The 23493-nt window shown below is 38.7% G+C and overlaps 1 protein-coding gene across 1 annotated transcript in view; it reads left to right on the top strand.

Annotated features, from left to right (window-relative positions):
* The first annotated feature begins 326 nt into the window (after window positions 1-326).
* NSG2 (neuronal vesicle trafficking associated 2) overlaps window positions 327-23493 on the top strand; it is a 48183-nt gene continuing 25016 nt past the window's right edge. The window contains exons 1-2 of the mRNA XM_069102722.1: window positions 327-374; window positions 840-959. Coding sequence (XP_068958823.1) covers window positions 327-374; window positions 840-959 — 168 coding nt within the window. The remainder of the gene's footprint in view (window positions 375-839; window positions 960-23493) is intronic.

Genomic DNA, 23493 nt, shown 5'->3' with positions numbered 1-23493 from the left:
CAGTCCTCCAGGCTTGCATCCTTCCCTCTTCCCTCTATCTACTTCCTCCCCCTCCCCAGCCAGCCCATTGCCAAGTCTTGTTGCTTCTGCCTTTGGGTCGTCTCTTGCATGCTCCACCTCTCCTCCTCTGACAGCTGCCGCTCTAGTGCAGAATCTCCTCCTGAAAGGCTCTCCACACTCCAGACTATCCTTTATTCAGCCGACAAATTGCAGATCTGACCATGTTCCCCTCACCAATCAAAAGATTCCAGTGGTTCCCTATCACCTTCAAGATCAAATAGAAAGCCCCTTCTGGCATTCAAAGCTCTTCAGAAGCCAGTCCCGTCATGTCTTTCCAGTGTTCTTGTGCCTTAGTCCCCATGGTGCACTCTCTGGTCGGTTGACATTAGCCTCCTTGAATTTCTTGTGCAAGAGACTCCATCTTCTGATCTTCATTGACTTTCTTTCTTTCCTGGGATGCTTTTCTTCCTAATCTCTGCCTCCTGGCCTCTCTGGCTTTCTCCAAGTCCCAGCTAAAATCCTGCCTTTCACAAGAAGACTTTTCCAATACCCCTTAATGCTAATACCTTCCATCTGTTGACTATCTCCGATTTATGCTCTCTGAATTTGGTTTGTACATACTTGTTTGCATGTTCTCTCTTCCTTTATACTATAGGTTTCTTGAACTAAGCACTGTTTTTTTTTACTTTCTTTGTATTTTCAGTGCTTAGTACAGCACCTATCGCATAATAAATGCTTGTTGACTGACAATCAAAGAAATATTTTTTTAAAATCAAATATATGCAAAATATGATTGCCTACTGAAAAGCTAAAAACAGTAATGATGTTTATTTATACAGGTGATTGTGAAGACAAGGACAGAATACCAACCTGACCAGAAGAATAAAGGAAAACTCCGGGTGCCGAAAATTGCTGAGTTTACAGTCAGTTTTACTGATGGAGTAACAGAAAGATTAAAGGTAAGATGGATTACAGTCAGCTCTGGCTTCTCTATACACAAATAGCAGACCTTGGTGTAAGTAACACAAAATGATCAAGATTACTTTTCAGAATTGCCTTAATTCCTCAATGTTAGATTCACTAATAAAGACAGAATTAGTAAGAGAATTTGGTCCTGTAACATCCTCTTCTAGCATCCTGGCTCACTTACCTACTAAGTCTTATCTAATTCCCAAATTTTCTTACCCATTCATTCATTCAACAATGAAGCAGAGTGGGTTAGTAGAAAGAGCCTTGGACTCAAGTCTTGTTTCTGTACTTATTAACAAGATGACCTTTTTAGGTCACTTCCCTTCCCTAGTCCTTAGTTGCTTCATCTGTAAAATGAAGGCATGGGACTGAAACCTCTTAAAGTCCCTTCCTGCTCTAATATCCTATAATTAGGACCTCTGTGACTTCCCTAAGATACCATGTTTTCAGTATGTTTATTTTCCTTCTCTCTTTTCACATGGCCAACCCCTTCTCCACCCCCAGTGGTGAGATGTCACACTGACAAAACCAAGTTTATTTTTTTTCCCACTGGTCCTGTTCTTTCAGAAAAAGGTAGAAGTCTTCTGAACTGCCATTCACTCACATAAGAGATGAGACATTCAGCCCTTAATGTTATCAATCAATCAATAAACATTATTAAGCACCTACTGTGGGCCAGGTACTGTTTTAAGTGCTAGGGATAAAAAAAAAAAAAAGAGAGAGGAAAGATAGTCCCTGCCCAGAAGGAGCTTACAACTGAATGGTGGAGACAACATGCAAATAAAAATACACAAAGCAAACTATATACAGATAAATAGGAAATAATTTTACTTATATATAAACTTTAGAGGGTAGTAAGACTGTGTGGATGGCTCTGGGCCCTGATCTCTTATGGATTGTGCTGAAGAAAAAGATAGCAAAGTTTTCTTTAATATCTGTCATCGTTTTTTGCATATATGTGTTCATTAGTAAATTGGCACCAAATTTATCCATCCTATTTGACTTGAATTTTGTCATATTTTAATTTATGTTCATTGATATTGTTGCTGTCATGTGTTATTGTTCTTATGGCTTTTTTTCTTCTCTTCCTCTCTATCACTGCATGTAAGTCTTACCATATTTTTCTGAATTCTTCATATTTATCAATCCTCATGGTACCATCTGCCAGACTGATTATGACACTTGTAAAGAACGACAGGGATTTTTGAAAACAATTTGCTCCACAACCTCATTTTACACACAAGAAAATGGAGGTCCAGAGAGAGCTAGTAGCTTGTTCAAGGTCATCTAGCTCTCCCTCCTCTTGCTGATAGTCATAATAAATAGATAGCATTTATAAAGGGTTTTAACAAAGAACTTTATTTACATTATCTCATTATATCTTCACATTCCTATAAGGTAGGTACTACATAACCTTATTCTACAGATGAGGAAACTGAGGCTCAGAAAAGCTAGTTGTCCATGGCATACAACCATTGGCAGAGAGCTAGGACTCAACTTCTGCTTCCCAAATCATTACTCTCTTTACTATCCTGAATGAGAATAATTACAGCCGTGGTGGTTATAGTTCACAATTAACTTGTATAGAATGAGGAAGAGATTAGAGTTAAGGAGGAGTGGATCTTCCCTGACTCTTTTTTGGAAAGATTCATGAGCTATGTGGGTGTGTATGTGTATAAACACACACAGACTTTGCTACTTCAGGTATTGATAATTTTGTCAGTGGAGGTATGACAAGATTACAAGCCCTCTGTAACATGTGTAGATAGTCTTCAAGTGTTTCTGTGGATAAAGATGTCATTATCCTGTAGCCACCTTAGTTATGGGTCTCTCTAAACTCTGCTAGGTTGGTTATTGGGCAACAGTCTATCAGGAGACCTATAATGGAAAACTTTCCAGCTGGGTAGGACCTTCCATAGCATGTTCTCTGCTAGTATAGCCTTTGAGAATCTAGGTTCATACTCATGCCACATTGAGGCACGAGAGAAAGACTTTCATAGATGGTCTTTTATATGTAATATGCAAACCTACATATGACTGTGAAAAGAGTGATCGTGGTAAAATAATTAACATTCCTCTGTCCTCTGTGATTCCTAGCTTTACAATCACTTCAATATCAAGATTGTTAGAAAGACAAACACAAATTTCTTGATTAGCAAACCAAAATATTTTTTAAAAATGTAAGGTAAGAAGGAATTGCATCTTTTCACTGCTGTTGCTTAAGGAGCAAAGATCTATTTGGAGAATGATGGGATTGGAAGATCATAGATCTGGAGTGTAAAGAGGCCTCAGAGACCACCTAGCCCAGCCCTTTCATTTTATAGGTGAGGAAAGTGAGGCCAAGGAGGTTAAGTGCCTTGATCATAGTCACACAAATAGTAAATGTCAGAGCTGGGGCTAGAACCTGGACCTTCAAATCCAAGTCCATAGCTCATTCAATTATACCCTGTGTATCATGCTTTGCCAACATTTACATAATTCACTATTGGTCTATGAAATCGGAGAAATGAACTATGGCTTTGTGTAATGGAAGAAGAGGGGAAAGGAATAATTTTTGAGGGCAGAGAAAGTGGCAGCTGGGGAAGCATGTGATCTTGGTCTGGGTATAAGTTGTGGCTAATGGATATAGAGAAAGCTAACGGTTGCCGTAGAAAGCAACAGGGTTAGTGATAGATCAGATAGATATGAGTGAAGAACGAAGGAGGCAAAGATGGCTTAGAAGTTTCTTTTTAAAGACTCCAGAATGATGGAAGATTATGGAGGATGCCAGATTCAATTAATTTTGATCCAGTTTAAATAACATTTATTAAGTGGCTACTATGTACAAGGTACTAGGGATGCATAGATGAAAAAAAAAATGAAACAATTCCTGCCCTCAAGGAGTTGATAATCTAATGGCAAGGGGAGAGATAAGGATGGGTGTTGGGGTAAGGATACATGCACACAGATAAATATAATATGGTAGAGTGGTAAGAACACTGCATTTGGAATCAGAAGACCTGGGTTTGAATTCTTCCTCCTGTTACGTATTAACTGTGTGACTTTGGGAAAGCCTTTTAACCTAATTTTTCTTAACTGTAAAATGAAGGAATTATATTAAATAATTCCTAAATCTTTTCAATTAATTAAGTTCATAGTATATTTAAGGTGTTTTCCTAGGTGCTTTGGACATAGAAGAGAAAAAAAAAAACAATAGTCCTTGCCCTCAAGGAGCTTACATTCTGTCCGGGGAAACAATATACTTCTGTAAGCATATACTTGATAAATTCAAGATTATTTTTGGGAATGTGGGAAGAATCTAGCAGGTAAACGAATCAGGAAAGGTTTCATGCAGAAGGTACTAATTAAGCTGAGCTCCATGTAGAAGTGATGCTAAGAAGGAGAAGTGAGGAGGCAGCGAATTCCAGATAAACAGTGTAGCCAATGCAAAGGCTGGGATGGGGGAAGGGAATATCATGTGTGAATAATGACCAAATCATAGAGTGTAAGAGGGGTATACTATATTTTAAAGTGAAAAAGGTATACTGTGGCCAGATTTTAAAGGGTTTTAAATGCCAGAAAGAGTAATTTGTATTTCCAGCATTAAATGCTATGCTCCTATGATAGAAGCAATGCAGAGACAGAAGACAGGCTATGAGAAATAGGAGCAGGGAGGTATTAGTTTCAACTGAGGGAAGACTTAATGGAGGAGATAATACCTGAGTTATGTCTTGAAGGAAGGGAAGGATTTAGGCAGGTAGGGTGGAATGGGGGGAATATTCTAGGTATGGAGAATGTTCAGTACAAGTTCACAGAGTCTTGGCTGTGTTTGATTTGTGCTTACAATGAGACATATAGATAGAGATCAGTGTTCAGTGGATTGAACCAAGAAGGACAATTTGGTTATAAAAAAGCAGACAAAATAGATTGGAAGAAGAGGTTGAGACAGGGTTTTGTGTGAAATCTGAGTGAGACTGAAGTTGCTTTCATCTGGGGATGCCAGGGAAGGCTTGGCAGAAGAGAAGGTAGAAAGAGAGGGATTTTGACAGACATTGATAAGAAGGCAGACCACTTCAGGCATAGGAGATGGCATCAGAAAAGGAATGGGGAGACAGAAGAGAACTGGGAATGGTGAACAGGCCCATATAAGCAGAAACTGGAGTATATGAAGGGAATACCATTAGGTAAATTTAATTTAGTCCGGAAATAGTTCATGGAGGATTTTGAATGTCAGAATCAAGAGTTTGTACTTTATCTAATAGGGAAAGAAGAGTCACTGAAGCAACTAAGTAGCACAGTGGATAGAGCACAGGGTCTGCAGCTGGGAAGACCTGAGTTCAAATGAGACCTCGGACACTTACTAGCCTTGTGTCCTTGGACAAGTCACTTAACCTCGGTTTGTCTCAGCTTCCTCAACTGTAAAATTAGTATAATAATAGCACCTACCCCCCAAGGTTGTTGTGAGGATAAAATGGGATAATATTTGTAAAGCTCTTAGCACAGCGCTTGGTGCATAGTAAGCAATCTCTCTTCTCTCTCTCTCTCTCTCTGTCCCTCTCTCTCTGACCCTCTCTCTCTGTCTCTCTCTCTCTCTGTCTCTCTCTCTGTCTCTCTGTCTCTCTCTCTGTCTCTCTCTCTCCCCCATAGATAGATAGATATAGATATAGACATAGATAAATATAGTTATATGTGTGTATGTTTGTTGCTGTTCAGTTGTTTCATTTGTGTCCTACTTTTGGTGACCCCATATTTGGTGATTTCTTGGCAAAGATACTGCAGTGGTTTGTCATTTCCTTCTCCAGCTCATTTTAAAGATGAGGAAACTAAGGAAAACAGGGTTAAGTGACTTGCCCAGGGTCACACAGCTAGTAAAGTGTCTGAGGGCAGATTTGAACTCAGGAAGAGGAGTCTTTCTGACTCTAAGTCCAATACTCTCTATCTATAGAGAGATAGAGACATAGATATCTCAAATAATGATGAAAATACCCAGCATATGTGTTTCTATACATAGATCCATGGCTGTATGTATAGATATGAATATATAGATATATACCTACTTATCTCCCTCTCTCTCTAGATATATATCTACTTGTGTCTCTCTATCCAGCTATAGATCTATCTATGTATAGTGTGAGATGCACATATGCTAGCTATTTTTATCATTATTTGAGTAGAGGAGAATCGTATCATATTTCACAAGAGGTGCTATGTGACACAATGAATAGAGTGCTGGGCCTGGAGTTGGGAAGATCTGAGTTCAAATTTAGTCTCAGACACTTAACTATGTGACCCTGGATGATTAATCTCTGTTTACCTCAGTTTCCTCAAATGTGAAATAAGGATAATAACCGCACTTATCTTGCAAGGTTGTTATGGGGATCAGATAAGATAATATTTGTAAAGCACTTAGCACAGCTCCTAGAACACAGGTGCCATGAAAATACTTATTCACTTCCCCCTTATCGTCCCTGCATAAGTGGCAAACACACAGTAGTTGATCACAGGCTCGATGGGAAGATAAAGTATATAACATTTGTTATGCCGTACTCATGTGAGCATGACTTCATCGTAGTAGCACAGTCGTGGCCTGTGACTTTCTCAGGGAGGCCAGGAAGTCAGTGAGCTGAAGATGGAAGGAAGGCAGTTTCAATGATATTTGATAGAACACAAGACATTCTGACACCAGCTATAACCCTGATTCCAGCACAGAGACAACCATCAGTATTATAATGATGTCTCTCTTTTTATTCCCATTCATGGCTGCAGTGATTAACAGGGGTCCTTTCCATTCATGATTTCTAGTTGGGAGAATAGAAATAGAAAGCTACAGTTTTTCCTAAGGGGGCTTCAGGTCTTTGAAATGGGATTTCCTTCTCTGGTCAAGACATTGGGAGCTTCTTCTCTTTGAGGAGTGGCCCTTAAATGCCTGCATATGATAAATTTTTTTTTTGGCTTTTTGGAAGGCAATTGGGGTTAAGTGACTTGCCCAAGGTCACATGGCTAGTTTTTGTGTTAAGTGTCTGAGGCTGGATCCGAACCCAGCTCCTCCTGACTCCAGAACCGGTGCTCTATTCACTAGTCACCCCCATGCATATGATAATTAATTATTATTTGGAAAGGTGGTAAAACTAGTCAAATTAGCGTGTCATTTACTATCCTTTTTTGCCTCTGTGTAAGATCACAGCCCCTGATCACACTATCCTTTGAGAGTGGGAAGGTACCTTAGAGAGCACCAAATTTTCCCACAGAGTATTTTGAAGTTTAAAATATATTAACAAAGCACATAAATGCTAACCCAGGCATGACGGCTGTGGGCGTGGGGTGGTGGAGAAAGAACATAGTATCTTGGGGAGAAAGGAAGTTCAGGAGATTTTATAGTGTAGTGGATGACAAGCTGACCTTTTAGTCAGGAAATCCTCTTATCCCTAACATAATTTACCAGCTGTATGACCATAATTTACCAGCTGTATCACGTTACTTTATCTTTCAGTGCCCAAGGTAACTTTCTTAGATGATATGTTTTTATGCTTTGGTGAAAAGGACTTATATCCTGGGAGGTCTTCACTCTGTTGATGTCATAGCCCTGAAATTTTTAAAAAGCACACATTTACTACTACCATTATGACTAGCATACAATTTTCCCAAGTCTTCTGAGAGACAGAGTTTGGGGAACTTTAATTCAGTCAAATCTCTCTCTCTCTCTCTCTCTCTCTTTGCTTTTCGGAGGGGAAAGGTAGGGCAATTGGGGTTAAGTGACTTACCCAAGGTCACATGGCTAGTTTTGTGTTAAGTGTCTGAGGCTGGATTTGAACTCAGGTCCTCCTGACTCCAGGGCCAGTAATCTATTCACTGTGCTACCTAGCTGCCCCTCAGTCAAATCTCTTGAAGATGGGAAAACTAAGATCCAGAAAGAGGAGATAATTTTTAGAAACGAGGGCAAGGTGGTTCACTTTATTGTGCCTTTCCTCACTATAGGCACATCATAGAAAGGAATTCATGGTTTCAGAGGAAGAAGAGAGAGATTTAATAAAGTCCTTATTTTTATCACATATAAGTAATTACAAATTGAACTAATTTTTCTGAAGAATTTATGCTATTTTTATTTTTATGATTGTCTTATCAATCCCTTTTGTTCTTTTATTTCTGAAATTCTGGCATTGATTTCTGAATATGTCCCTTTCCTCTCTCCTATTATATTGTATAATAAATATCTTAAAAAGGAAGAAAAAAATCAATTAATGAGCATTTATTAAGTACTTGCTATATGTCAGGCACTGAGCTAAGTGCTGAGGATACAGAGAAAAAATGAAAGTCTCTCTGCTTGAGGAACTGATAGCTGAATGAGGGGAGACCTGGTCTTATACAGAGATGGATGCTAAATAGATCCAAGATCATTTGGAGGCAGGGAAGGCATTAGTAGCTGGGGGATCAGGAAAGATTTCTTCATGCATAAGGGCTTGTGCTGATTCTTGGAGGAAACTAGGGATTAGAAGAAAAAGATTTGGGAAGGAATTCTAGACAGTTGAAGGTACAGTGCTGGGAAGTGAAGTATGGTGGTTGAGGAGCAGTGAGAAGATCGTAATGTACATGAAGGGGAGCAGCGTTCAGTAAGGCTGGCATCGTATCCTTGAGCCAGATTGGGAGCATGTTAAATGACATACAGAGAAGTTAGTATTTTTTTTTCTTAAAAGGGCAGATCAACAAGACTAATTAGCACATTGACCCTTTTTGAAAGGATGTGAAAATATTCCACTTCCATTGTCCCCTACTTCTTCAGTTCAGGGAGGGAGGTATTTATTGCGTGTTGTGTCTCTATAGTGATATATACTGCAGCCCTTCCAAACCTTAGCCAACAGTCTCTGTGAGTGCCTGTAGCTCAAGAATTCCCAGCCAAGTGTGCAGATTCCTGATGATGAGTCTTTTTGTACTTAACCTGTTTTATTCTTTGGGCAGATATAGCGTCATTTGCCAAGCCCACTCTTGAAGGCTTTGTAGCTTGTTAGGATATACCAGAGGTTGTATTCTGCTGATTTAGTAGTAAAAAATGCAGGCTTTGATGAGTCATTAGGCCAGAAATTTAATAGAAACTATCTGTAGATACATATATGTGTGTGTGTGTGTGTGTGTATGTATGAGACCTTGCGTAGATGGAAACAAAGGGTGAAATTCTGCCTTGTGTTTTTAAATTCCCATGCCCTTTGACCCCATTCTCCTATTTTGTTATATTAATTATATAATTAATATACTGTTCACTAAAGTCTTACTCCAACGCTCTTTTCAGTTTGAAAGTGAGTGACCTCTGATTAGCAAAGTCTAATAGATTATACCAAGCACAAATGCCTTTGGGGAATGTCCCAATGATAGACTTTATTTGCTGTCTGAGAAGCAGCCTAAATAGGTCTGAAGGGGCACAATACTGTCACTTTAGCCTCTAGGTGATGTATGTTGTTTAAGTGGCAGCCCATGAAACAAAGAAAAATACAAAACATTTCTTATTCCTATTCCACCTCCCTACCCCCACCCCACCCCTGCAATTCTTGTTATTGATGGCTATACAATACTTTAACATTCATAATGCCCTTAATATATTTTCAAATGAGATCAAATTATCTCATTTGATAAATGAGTGCTTTACATGTACGTATATAAAAAACTTAGAGTGCTATATAACTATGACATATCTCATTTGAACATCATGATAACTGTGAGGTGAGTACTGTACCTTGCCCGTACTTCACAGAGGAGAAAACTGAGACTGAGAATGTTTAAGTGGGTCACACACATGGCAAGTAAATGTCTAAGGCAGGCCTGGAAATCGGAATTTTCTGATTCTGACTCCAGGCCTCGGTCTCTCCACTCCTCCACACTGCTTCTCACATGTGCACCGATAGTGATGGTGTGGCCAAATATGGAACAGGCACTGCTTGGGGAACAAAATCACAGTTCTTAGACAGTCCATCAGCATTGATTTAATACTGGCACTCTGAATGTGAAATCTTTGTCCAATGACCAGTCAGATGATATGCTACTAGTAGAACTGAACAATAACTAGATTGATATTCCCATTATAAATGAAACCAGAAGATATAAAGAAGTTATAACGAAATGAAAACACAGATAGACGTTTCACAGGTTTTACTCAAAGAGGCAAATAAAGGAGCTGACAGTATTGTTTCATCAGATTACCAAGGCAGCCAGAAGATTCCTTCAAAAGGAGCCTCTTCATTCTGCAGAGCTCATAATAAGCAAACAAGCATTTAGTATGTGCCTACTGTGTACCAGGACTACTACTGCTATTATTCCTAGCTAACATTTATATAATGCCCTCTACATGCCAGTCACTGTGCTAAGTGCTTTACAGCTCTTACCTCATTTGATCCTCACAACAGTCCTGGGGAGGGAGGTGCTATTATGATTCCCATTTACTATATCAGGAAACTGAGGTAGATAGAGGTTAAGTGACTTGCCCTGGTTCACACAAGTAGTGAATCCCTGAGGTCAGATTGGAACTAGACCCCAAAAAAACAAAACCAAAAAACAACCCTTTTTTGAAGGTAATTGTCTCTTATGTGCCAATATCTATTGCAAAGCATAAAGTAGTAGAAAAATTCCAAGAACTTAACAAGAGACTCCAAATCAATTCAACATATATTTTGACACCCCTTAATGCAACTTTAATATGAAACGGAATTATAGGGGAAGACAGTGAAAAATGGTGGTAAGCTGTGGTTCGAGATTACGACATGAATGAGGCCAAAGCTTTTCAAATATCACTCTTATAGACTTGGATGGAGCTGTTCTCATCTCTTTGCTGGCCAGAAGAGTCTGAATTGGTTTAGTGTTTTATATGAGACTGACATGGTGTGACCAACTCTCTTCAGCTAATCCCAATACATTTCCTATGCAGTGTCACCCATTTCTCAAGGGTTTAACTCACTTTATATCTATTGGGGACTTTTCACATCTTGTCTAATAGCCTTAACTGATTCTCTAGAGATCTTCTCACCTGATAAAGGTATTAAGGAGTAACAACTTGGTAGTTATTGCAGTTGAGCTGGGATGATTGATTACTATCTCTTAAGTCAACATTTCAAATGGTTCTAAGGGCAACAGAGAGATGCATGGTGAGTGTAAGTATGCTCTAGCCTACCAATGATTTGTGTACATGAAATGGCTTAAATATACCATTAAAGAAATGTCTGATTGTTAAAGGTTCAGGAAGGGCCTTGAGAGGGGTCCATCCCCTTATTTTGTAGGTAAAGAAACTGAGCCCTAGAGATATGCAGTGATTCCTCCAAAATTACACAGGTAGTTGGAAGTAGATCTGGATTTAACCCTGTACCTCTTAACCCAATGCTGGCATTCTTTCCATTGTACTAAATATAACAAATCTCAAGTGGCAGATTTGTACTCATTAATGTTAAAAGTGTACTAATTTACTGTTAAAAGATGAAGGATCCCACCATATTGGATAGATCTTATATAGAGGATTTAATCAATCTAATTGCATGAGTAAGGAGGCACTAGGTTTTGATCTACATTAGTAATACATACCAGGCACATTCACAAACATAGTAGTCATGACACATCTCTCTATTCTCCTTAGAATCACCTGTAATTTTGACTGTTTAGAGAGATTACTATATCCCATGACTCAGAGTTATATAACATTACCAAGAGAATATTGGTGTTAAAAAATGGGATCATCTTAGGATCATTAAAAACATTCTAGTCCATTTTCCTCCTATTCAACTCTAAGTCCAGTTCATTGTTCATCTGCAGTGCCTGCTCAAGATACATATAGTGATGAACTAACATAATGGGTTGTCCACCTAACTAAATGTCATACTTTGAGAGATAGGCATTGCTTTTCTACAGGCAGACAGAACACTGCCATCAGTAAGGTTGTGGATACATCAAAGTACAAGCTTTTACATATCCCTTGCTGCTTTCTGCATCCTTCTATCAGCACCCAACCAGAACAGATCTTTTAAAAGTCTTGTTAGAGTCCCGTGACCACTGACTGCCAAAGTCTCGTGTTCCCTGACCCAGATCTTTCCAAGAGACTTCAAGGAGTATATGGAAGGTTAGTCAGGGAGCTAACAATTGCTGATCTCGTGACAAAGTCAATATTTTCCAGTCCTTCAGTGTGACTTCAGTGACCTCAGGAAGCTTCTCATGCAAGAGTTTCCCAGAGATACATCAAACATAGGGGTACACAAATGTGGGGAAAAGTCAGTAAGGTCCTCACAGAATCACAGAATTTCATAGTTAGAGGAGCCTCAGTGGCCATCAGACTGAGAAAAAAAATCTCTTCTATCTCCTATTTAAACAAAAGTTTCCCTAGCTTTTGTGTGAAGACCTCCATTAAGGGGAATCTGCTCCCAAGGGAGCCATTTTTGTGTAGCTCTCATTGTTAGAAACTTTTTTTCTGACCACAAGTTGAAATTTGCCTTCTTGCAACTTCTAGCCCTTGCTCCTTGATTTTCCCTATGTAGCCCAATAGAACTCTGTCCCCCTGGATTCCCTACATAAGTGTCACTGCTCTGTCAGCAGAGCTCTCACCTAGCTCCCTCGCTCATCCTTTCAGCCTAATCTACTCCATGTTCACAGTACAAGAGCCAATCTAGTGGGATAGTCTAGAGCCCAATTCCTCCTTGAATCTGTCTGCTGGCTGTAGGCAGCCTCCAAGCATGAGAGAAGTGGGCGCCCTCATCAGGAGTTTTACTAGCAGTTTCTGCTTTCCCACCCCCACAGCCCAGTGTCCTTCTTTTCTGATTGTGGTGACATGTCCAGTGAAACTCCAGTAACATCCTCATTTTTAAGGTTCCACACGGGATTTCCCATGACTGGCTGGTTGATAAATCCCCCTTATATAATGCAGGATCATGGCCTGCTCCATTTTCAAGCTGTTTTTCTTTGTTTAAAATGTGTCCTCATGCTATCCCTCTTAGCTCCCAACTATGCTGATGTCATTCTCTCATTAACTGCCCAAGCCCACTGCCACATTTGTAATGAGAATGGCTGTAATTTATAGCTTTCTCTCCACCTGGTTCCCCTAAAATTCTCTGTGCCATATTACATTCATAGTCTTCTATTTGCTGACAGAAATGAACCCAGATAACAGATTATATTTTATTACCTTTTGTGCTGGGGTTTTATTACTCTGCACTTTTATTTAGATGCATATTTTAGGCATGTTATTAAAAATCCCTCCCGCTGGTTATGTGCATATCTATTATCTGGTATTGATGAAATTGTTCTGCATGTGCTGTTTGTGGCAGGAAAGCATAATAATGTTTAACTTTTATTATTTCACTTCTGGCTATGATTGTATTTAAAATATAAATGAGAACACATTCTGTGATTCTGGCTGGCTGTTTCTTGCTGCATTTCATCAGGTGATCTCATTGGATTCTTATGGTGACCTTATCTTCATTAATGGGCTGTTGAAAAGCAAAATACGATGGTTTTTGGTTGTTGTTAATTAAAATGAAACATTTTCCACAAGGGAGAAAATAAGCCTAGATTTTTCTCATGTAGAACCCAATCAATGTTTAGATGAGGGTTTTGTTAAATCCAACATTATCTTTAAAGCAAAGGACCCTTGGGTCTCAATCTTCTGACAATTAGTAGATCATTAGACTCAGAAAGGATTTTAGAACATAGAATGTAAGAATTGGATAGGGACCTTAGAATGTGGATTATTAGAACTGCAACACATCTTCAAAAATAATCTAGTCTGATCCCCCCTTTTATTTTTAAAAATTTTATGGAAGCCTATTTTTCAGTCAGTCATTTCCCATCATATCATCATCCCCTATAACATTTAAAAAAAAGTTATACAAAAGCAAGCAACAATAGCAATTAGGGCACTTTGGCTGGATCATAGAGTGTGGGATACTGCATAATACAGGTGGCATGGAAGTGCTGTCATCTGAAAAAAACGCAGCCTTTCTTATTTTTAGGCCCAGCCTCTTGACCAAGAGCATAGAAATATGTTTTGTCCTGTAAGGCCAAGACTGGTCCTGATAATTGGCCAGTTTTGCCTGTCTTTTCCTATTGTTTTTGTTTATATCATTGTAGCTGAGCACATTGTTCTCCTGACTTTGTGTACTTACCTGAATCAATGTATACAAATCACAGCATTGCAGACAACGTAGAGCTAGAATGGTTACCTTAGTGGTTGTCTGGTCTAATCTCCTCATTAAGGAGAGAAAAAGGAATGGAGTCCCAGAGCAGTGACATGACTTGTGCAAGGTCTCACAGGTCATAAGGAACAAATCTCCAATTTGGTCCCAGATCCTGTAACTTTAAATATGATACTTTTGCCGCTATATTACAAGGTCTCTGCATGTTTCTCTGAATTCCTTATATTAACAATTTCTTCTGGAATAATAATGTTACATTATTCTTACACCGGAATTAGTTCAGCCATTCTCAGGTTCTCATACATGATCCTCACACTCTTGTCTTTAAAGCTTTCCTCAACCATCCTCCATGATTTTTCTTTTGGCATTCTTTTACAGAACTGGGAGAGACTAAACATAGGACGTCAAAGCTAGAAGGTACTCAAAACATAAAATAGAGATTCAGAGTTAGAAGGCATGGTGAAAAATAAAAAAGAGCTGGACCGAACCTTAAAACACAAAACTTAGAATGTCAGAGCAGAGCCTTGCAATATAAATCAAAATGTCAGGGCTAGCAAGGATCTTAAAGATTATCTGGTTCAACTCCCTCATTTTCAAGAAGAGGAAACTGAGTCCCCTAGAGGCAAAATGATGTACCTAATGTCACATATGCAGTTGGTAGCAGTTTCGGGATTAAAGAATGATTCCCTGAACAGTTGCTATCTTCACAAAAGCACTTTGCTTCTGTGCTAAGACAGGAAGCTGTGATCTGGTAAAAGGTAAGGAGAAATGAAGAAATCTTCCCTATAAAGTGAAGATGAGGAAGAACATTTCAAGTAGAAGGGAGAGCACGAGGAAAGGTAGAAGGGAAAGACATGGGGAGACATACAGGGAGTAGCAATTAGGGCACTTTGGATAGATCATAGATTGTGGGACACTGCATAATGTAAGGTAGGTTAGAGTCAGGTTGGAGGAGCTTTACATGCCAAACCAAGCAGGTTGTATTTTATTTTAGAGGTAATAGAGAGCCAAAAAAGAGCTTCTTGAGTGGCATGATCAGATTGCTGTGTAGACAATGAATGGTCCTCAATAAGGGCCTAAAAGAAGATGGTGGTTATGTGAATGGAAAGAAGAGTGAGAGATGTTGTAGAGGTTTAATCAATAAGATACGGTCGTGGTGGTGGTATCATGGAAGACTAAAGAGTGAAGTGTGACCCTAAGATTGTAAACCCGGTTAACCTGAAGAATAGTTATATTCTTCCTAGAAATAGAAAATTTAAGAGGATAGATTGATTTAAAGGGAAAGAAAAGAACAAAAACAACACTAATTGCCATTTATATACTGATGTAAAGTTTGCCAAATGCTTTATATGTGTTCACCCCATTGATCCTTACAACAACCCTGGGAGGTAGGTGACAATGAGTCCTACTTTGGACGTGTTAAGATTGAATGTTCAAGTGGAACTGTCCAGCAGAAAGTTTGTGCTGGACTGGAGCTCAGGACAGAGATAAGGGCTGGATGTACAGATCTGAGAGACATCTGCATTGAGGGGACAATTGAATTTGTGAGAACTAAGGAGGATTGAGTGTAGAGAGGTCTAGGACAAATGAATAAAATGAGAGAACTGAACTAGACATAATCACCAAGTATAGTGCCTTGACCATGATGTTTATTGAATTGAATTGAACCCTATGAAGTTTTGCCTTTCTATATTTAGATATTATTGGTTTTTGGACAACAAATAAACTGTTTTTCCAGGCCCACATTCAAAGCCTTTACAGCTTGGTGGGACTGTCCAATGCTTATATTTTCCTGGAAAGCCCTCTATAAAGCCCATGTTCAGCTATGAGTCAAATGAAGCACTGAAGGAAGGCTTTAAAATATTAGCTTTTAACTAAGTTAAGTACATCTCAAAACAAAATCCTAGAGAGTTCCAACAGGTCAGTAACTCATGCCAACCTTTATCTCCCTCTCTACTCTTCAAGAGTCTGTAGCCACTTGTGTGGTAGAGGTAGAGAGAAAAAAGATGTGGCCTAGTAGCTATAATGATTTGGTAGCTCATCTTCCATCAGTACTTAAAATAACAAAATACTTACTTAAGAACTGAGCTTATTATTTTATTGGTTTAAAGAACTCTTCCTGCCAATGGAAGTTAACACCTTTTTTTTTTTGCAATTTATAGTGATAGAGAGATGCTTAGCACACTGAGAGAATAAGGGACTAGCCCAGGATAATACAGCTAATACGTGTCCAAGGGGCGGCCAGGTGACTCAGTGAGTAAGAGCACTGGCTCCAGTGTCAGGATGACCTGGAGTTCGAATCCCGCGCTCAGATACTCAGCACCACACCCAGAAATAACTGGCTGTGTGACCTTGAGCAAGTTACTTAACCCCGATTGCTTAAAATATATGTGTGTGTGTGTGTGTCCAAGGCAGAACCTGAATCCAGATCTTCCTGATTCCAATATTAGCTCTCCAGCTACTATATTGAGCTGTCTTTTGATTGAGGAATTGATGAAGCCCAGTATTTATTTATTTCAAGAACTTTTTAGCAATGAACAGCTGGATGCTCTTTGGACTGAATCCTAATGAATTAACTGGCAATTTTAAGAGGAAGGGGAATAGACAAGACATAATGCAAACTTGCATTTTTTGTGGAAATATATAGCTCAGTAAGGAACATAGAAACCCATCAAAATGACTTCTAAAAGTTTAGAAAATAATATTTAACAGTAACCCTAAAGAGACAAGGCTAAAAATGAATAGAGATTGGTAACTAATTAATATCTTATTTAAAACTTGTTGGGATTTAACTAATTAAATCCCAATAGAATTTCACATAAAGCCACTAGAGAGGAGTAGAAAAGTCCAAATGTGCTCTTTTGCTTACCCATAGGGAAAAAAAGAAGAAATTATAACCTTCAGAAGAGAAATCTTGTTTCCTGTCCCCATGCCTTTGATGTCATGCAAAAGCATTGGACTTTGGTGGCAATGCAAAAAGCATTGACTTGGAGCCAGGAGACTTGATTTTGAATCTCATCTCTGCTACTTTCTACCTATGATTCTAAATATGGCTCTTGAGCTCTCTGGGCCTCAGTTTTCTCATCTACAAAATTAAAGGGTTGAATTAAGTTAACTCTAAGGTCTCTTTTGGTTTTAAATGCTATGATTTTTATCGTTTGGTTTCTGATAAAATCAGAGTGTCTTAGATCATATTGTGTTCCTTTGCAGATCTTTTCTTTCATGTTTTGAAATATCTTCATCCAAAAAGAATGAACAGATCTCTAGGCATCAGGCTTTTCTTTTCCATTTGGAAAGATATTCTACGTGCCCCCTCCTGGGTTGTACAGTTGTGTTGCAAGGTTTTATTCAGCAAAGGAATAGTAACAGTGTCTCAATAAAATTCTCTGGGTTTTTGACACATAAAACATGTTATTTAACAAATATTTTCAAGTCAATTTACCCTGAGTTCCATGGATTGTCAGAGGATGGTAAGAACTTGCAAAATCCTTTTCTCTGTATGCATGTTGTGTAATTTTACCCCACCTCTCTAAAATTTTAATAAAACTAGTTGCCATAGCAACTACTGCATTATCACATCACGAAGTTATGCTAGAGATTCTCAGAAGCTACTGGAAGTTCTCATTGTACTTATTAATGTAAATAAAGCAGTTGGCAGGCAGATCATGGATTTAGAGCTAGAAAGAATCTCAGAGATTGTCTGGTTATACTCTTCTATTTTATAAATGAAGAAACTGAGGTCCACATTCTGGAAACTTTTACCATTATTGTTGCAAAGTGCAGCACCGTGAAATATTAGGGTGTTTTCCCCCTTAGGAAATGAAATAGCTTAGTACAGATTACTTTTCATGGAAGCAAACAGGATAGAAACTTAATGTGTTCTAGTAACTAAGTATCATCTCTTAGATTCACATAATCTCAGAGTCATATGGGTCCTTAGTGACCATCTCTTCTAACCTGTACCTAATAGGAGTCCCCTCAACCATATCCCAAACAGGTGGTTACCCAGCTTCACTATGACCTTAAGTAGCCTTCTCAACTTTTATAGCTCTAGTTGTTAGGAAGTGTTTTCCCTATATTGAACTAAAATCTGATTTACTATAACCTCTACACATAGCTCTTCATTCTACTCTTTTGGGCCAAGAAGAAGAAGTCTAACCCCATTTCTTCAAAGATAGCTATCATGCTCCCCAAAGGGTTTTCTTTCTAGTCTAATATCTTTAGTTCCTTCAGCAGACCCCCAAAACATGATTGTATCCCTTCCCTGTCCTCAGCATTCTGTTTTAGAGATATATTCCAATTTGTCAATTTTCTTCCTAAAATATGGTGCCCCAAATTGAGCCAAATACTCTAGATTTTGTCTGACTAGAGAAAACAGTGGGATGATCCCTTACTTCATTCTAGACACTATTCCCTCCTTGATGTAAGCTAAAATTACATTTGGTTTTCTTAGTTACCATTTTATACATACTGAGTTTACAGTGCCTTGAACCCCCAGATCCTTTCCTCCTGAACTAGAAAGGTTTAGCCATTTTCCCCTCATCTTGTGCTCATGCAGTTTATTCCTTGAGGAAAGGTGAGCCTTCATTCTTTACATGTATTCTTATTTGTAACTTACTCAATTTGGCCCAGTATTCTAGCCTGTAGTGACCTTTTAGGATACTGACTGACTCCAACATCCAGTGTGTTGAGTATCCCTTCAAGTTTTATGTGATCTGCAAATTGGATAACCATTAGATCTATGTTTTCAGGTCATTACTTAGCATGTTACATGGCACAAGGACAGGTTCATGAGATATTCCTCTAGAGACCTACATCTAATAGGAAAACTATATTAAAAGTTGCACATTTAGATTAATGCATGAGCAATCCAGGACCATAATTCAGGCATTCTGATAGTCAGACCCATTGAAATTATTGTGTCAAACTGAAATTATTGTATCCAATTTTGGATGCCCCATGTTAGGAAGGATGTCCACAAATTGGAGACCATTTAAAGTAACATGCCCCAAATAGTGAGGAATAGTTCTATATCCAGCTTTCCAGAATATCAAATTCCAAGCCTCCATTACTTTATAGTAGTAGCTGCTAAATCTTGTGTCAATCCTGACTGTGAATCCACAGTACCTGAATTCTTTCTTTCATAGTTGTAAAATATACTTGCTCATTGACCTGTGAGTTCTTGATTTTGGCTATAGCATTCCTGATAGTTTTAATTTTGGGGTTTCATAAGGTGAGCAATAGATTCTTTCAATTTCTATTTTATCCTCTGATTCTGTTATGTGGATAGTTTTCACTTCTAAAAGCTTCAAATTTGGTCTCTAGGCTCTTTTTATCTTCATCACTTTCAAATAAATCAGTAATTCTAAAACTATCTCTCCTCAATCTATTTTCCAGATCAGTTGTTTTCGTATGCTATTTTAAAAATTTTCTTCTATTTTTCCAGTCTTTTAACTTTGTTTTTATTATTTCTTTATGTCTCATGGAGTCATTGGCTCACATTGATTTTCTTCAATGAGGTTTTGTGCCTCTTTTAACATTTGACCAATTCTATTTTTTAAGGAATTATTTTCTTCAGTAATGTTTTTTATTTCTTTTGCAAAGCTGCTAATTATCTTTTCATGTCTTTCTTGCATAACTCTCATTTCTTTTCCCGTTTTTTTCTGTACACTCTCATTTGTCTCTTAAAATTACGTTTTTGCTTTTTAAAAGAATCTTTCTTTAACTTTTTAAAGAATTCTTGTTGGGTTTGTGTCCAATCTATATTTTTCTTTGAGGTGTTGCTTATTAATATTTTCAGGTCATTACTTTCTTCTATATTTGTGACTTGAGCTTCCCACTCACCATATTACCGTGTTTCCCCGATAATAAGACCTATCCTGAAAATAAGCCCTCCCCCGAAAATAAGCCCTATTGAGATTGCTACTGTAGTGAAGGTGATCCCCTGCGCTACACGCTACATTACGGTACCCTCTGTATGCACCACGCCCCCCCCCCCGTGAAACGCATGCTGCGCTCCGAGCTGCATCCAATCAGAGCTGCAGCAGTGAGCGCATCATCCTGTTCTTCCACAGTGATTTGCTTATTGAATAAAGGTACATTTTTTTGTTCACATTTACCTGTTTATTAAAATTGCTGTCAATGTTCATTAAAATAAGCCCTCCCCTGAAAATAAGCCCTCTGGTGTTTTTCTGTCCAAAAAAAATAATAAGACAGTGTCTTATTATCGGGGAAACACGGTAGCTCTTCATGTTTTTTTTTTTTAATTTGCTCATTCTTTCAGCCTCCTTCTTGATTTTAGACTTTATGTTAGTGTTGGGTTTTGCTTAGGTTGTAGGGGTGGGGGGGTGGTGAAGAAGATATTTGGTCTAAACCACTCTCTTTTTAGGTCCTTCTTCTGATTTCACAACTCAGTCCGGGGACCTGCAGGTTTTTGGTGCTTCCAAGGTAGTGTGATTGGGGAGTTTGTTCCATGCCCTTTTTGTCTGAACTCTTTAAGTTCTTGAAACAGATTTGGGTCTGTTGGAGTGTGGTTGAGTTTCAGTAGACTGATACTGAACTTAGTCACTATTAGCCTGCTGGGAATTTCTGCAGGTTCAGAGAAACTGAACTGCTAAATACTCTTTGGTCTTGCTTTTCCTAACCTTGTTATCCTACCGAAGGCTTGTGTGAGGGGCTAAAGGTTAGAAGTGAGTCTTAACAGCCTTTTCTCCTCCTCTCAGTTAAGGGCTCAAAACTGCACAGCTAAGTTTTGGGGACTTATTTCTCATTCAGTTCATAGCTAGGCTCTCTCTTGCTTGCTCCTGCTTCTCTCTGTCCTGGAACTCTGGCCTAGGACTAGGCAATGGTTGACAGAACTGCCAGCTGGCACCTGTTTCTAGCACTTCCCTTGTTCAGGAATCTTATGAAATTTCTTTGTTTCCCAGTGCTTCTAGCCCTGGTGTTCTGTCTCAGCTCCCTCACCATGGGCACTCGAATGCTCTATCACTGCTTCTGAAGTAGTGTTCCTGGCCAGCCCTTTCCTCAGTGTCCATGGACCTCTCTGTCTATCTTCTTAAGGAGCTCTGTGCTGGGGAAATGACTCACTGCAACTTGATTGTCCTAATCAGAATTGGGTCTAGTATATTTTCTAAATTGTTGCAGAGAAGGCAAATTGGGTGAGTTGGGCAAAAATGCTGACTCTCACTCTGCCATCTTGACTCTGTCTCCCCAAAAGCTCTTCTTGATGCTTTTGAATATGCCTAAAGATGTTGGCTTCTCTCCACAGCCTAGAGTACATTGATGATTTGCTTACTTGTTTGTTCTCATAGCATCCTTGAGGTCTCAGACCAAGGTGATTGATTGTGTGTCTGTTACTTCAGGATCAGTCTGTTCAGCTATGAGGACCCAGGGCACCACAAGGTAGGCCTCAGTAAGAAGAATTTTGTTTTCTTTCATATCAAGTGTTTAGATATGTGATGGTAGGTGGAACACACATGGCTAAAGAAAACTGTGGATCCTTGAAGTATTTTTTTTAAAGTTACTATGTACCTAGAACACTTGACTTCCATAACTGAACAGTTGATTTTCTATATCAATAAATATTAATACCTTTTTGCTTTGCTTCAGATTTTCAAATAGATATATCTTTTCTTTCCAAGCAGATTCTAAATGTTTCAAAGACAGATACTATGTCTATGATCCTTTATTTCCCCATAGTACCTAGAATAATGTTGTGAATACTTGTTGACTAGATGAAAAAGTATGGTACAGTGAAAAGGAAATTGGACTTGGAATCAGGAGAACTAGCTTAGATCCTGGGTTCTGTCATTTACTAGCTGTATATAATTTTGGGCTAGTCAGTTCCATTTTTGTAGGACTCAATTTCCTCATCTGGAGATGAGGGAGGTTGGACTTAGTGACTTTTAAACCACCTCCCAATATTAACATTCTGCAATTTTGTAATTTGGATTCTGAGCTTGAGTAGACCCAGTAGGCAGTTCTGGGAGCTTTCCCAAGTAGAGAGAAAAAGATTTTGTAATTCCTTCTAAGATGATAATGGGTGAAGGCCAGGGAAGATTCCAATTTGGAGCTCTGAAAAGTACATGCATACAGCTGCCTCTATTTCTGTACCCACCCTCTCCAAAATCAGCCTTTCTAGGACTTTGAGCCCATGCTGTGATTTGTGCATTAGTCTGGAAAGGGTACTTCCAGAATATGCCTCTGGCTCTCTCCCAGAAAAAAGTGTACCCAATGGAGCTGCCATGTGAATTCTAAGAGCCTGCAGTAGGTGTTGGCTGACCATAAAGCCTTGAGAGATTTTGTTCAGCTGTACGAAGGAAAAAAATATTTATTTAGCTTTGGGTTACATAATAAAATATGAAAGAGATTCTTTCTATTTCCATTTCCCAAGGCAATCTAAGGAAATAATTCTTTAAGAACTAAAATGGGACCCAAAAAAAATCAATTGCATTTTATTGCAGCCTGAGTTGAAACAATACAGGAATGCACTAAGTATTCAGAGCAATTCACTATTAATGACAAACCAAAGGCATGATCTATATGAATATGTTTATTCAGTAGCTAGGATGGGACTCACTACACTCACCCACACCTGAAAAGCAATTTTAAAAAAAAGTATCTAAGAAGCATTTAGACCATTTCATTTCATAGTATCCTAAATTCATAGCTCTAAGGTTGGAAGTAATCTTAGAGGCTGTTTAATCCAACTTCCTAGTTTTACAGATGAAAAAATGGAAGTTTGGGGAGATTGAAGGACTTGTCCAAGGTCAGACAGCTAGTACATAACATATGTAGAATTGGAATCTGATTCCTCTGATGTAAGAAAGTATTCTTTCCCCTGTGCCATGCTAAAATGCTTGAAGGGCCATCCATCACAATTTGTACCTGAGCAGAGCTGTCCTCTAGAACATTTCTGACAAATAGTATTCCCAGAGTTTGCTTGAAGTAGGATTATCCATGTGTTAGTCCATTCCACTTTTGGACAGCTCAGTCAGTTAGGAATTTTTCCTTCTAATAATAAGCCATCATTTTCTCTCCGTTCCACCCATAGTTTTGTCCTCTGGTGCCAATTAGAACACACTGCCTCTCTCTCCAACCTGACAGATATTCAAGGATAGTGGTCTTGTCTTCTCCCCTCCCCGCTTAAATCTTTTCTTAGTTATCTGTCTCTGTTTCCTTCAACGGATTCTCATGTGGCCTGTTTTCTAGTCCCCTTACCATTCTGATCCCAGTCCTCTGAACACTTCTCAGCTCATCAATATTATTTCAAAATATGTAGCTCCCAATATTGAACCTGGTATTCCAGGTTTACGCTGACAAGAACAGAGAACAGTAGGACCATCCTCTCCTTAATTCTGAATTTGATTAACTTCCTGAGGCAGGAAGCGACCCT

This window comes from Petaurus breviceps, unplaced genomic scaffold, assembly GCF_028583685.1.
Source record: "Petaurus breviceps papuanus isolate PSGF00001 unplaced genomic scaffold, PetGlider_PUasm1.0 551, whole genome shotgun sequence".
In the NCBI taxonomy this organism is placed as follows: Eukaryota; Metazoa; Chordata; class Mammalia; order Diprotodontia; family Petauridae; genus Petaurus; species Petaurus breviceps.
Note: the sequence above shows the minus strand (reverse complement) of the source record. Positions and strands in the feature narration are given on the sequence as shown.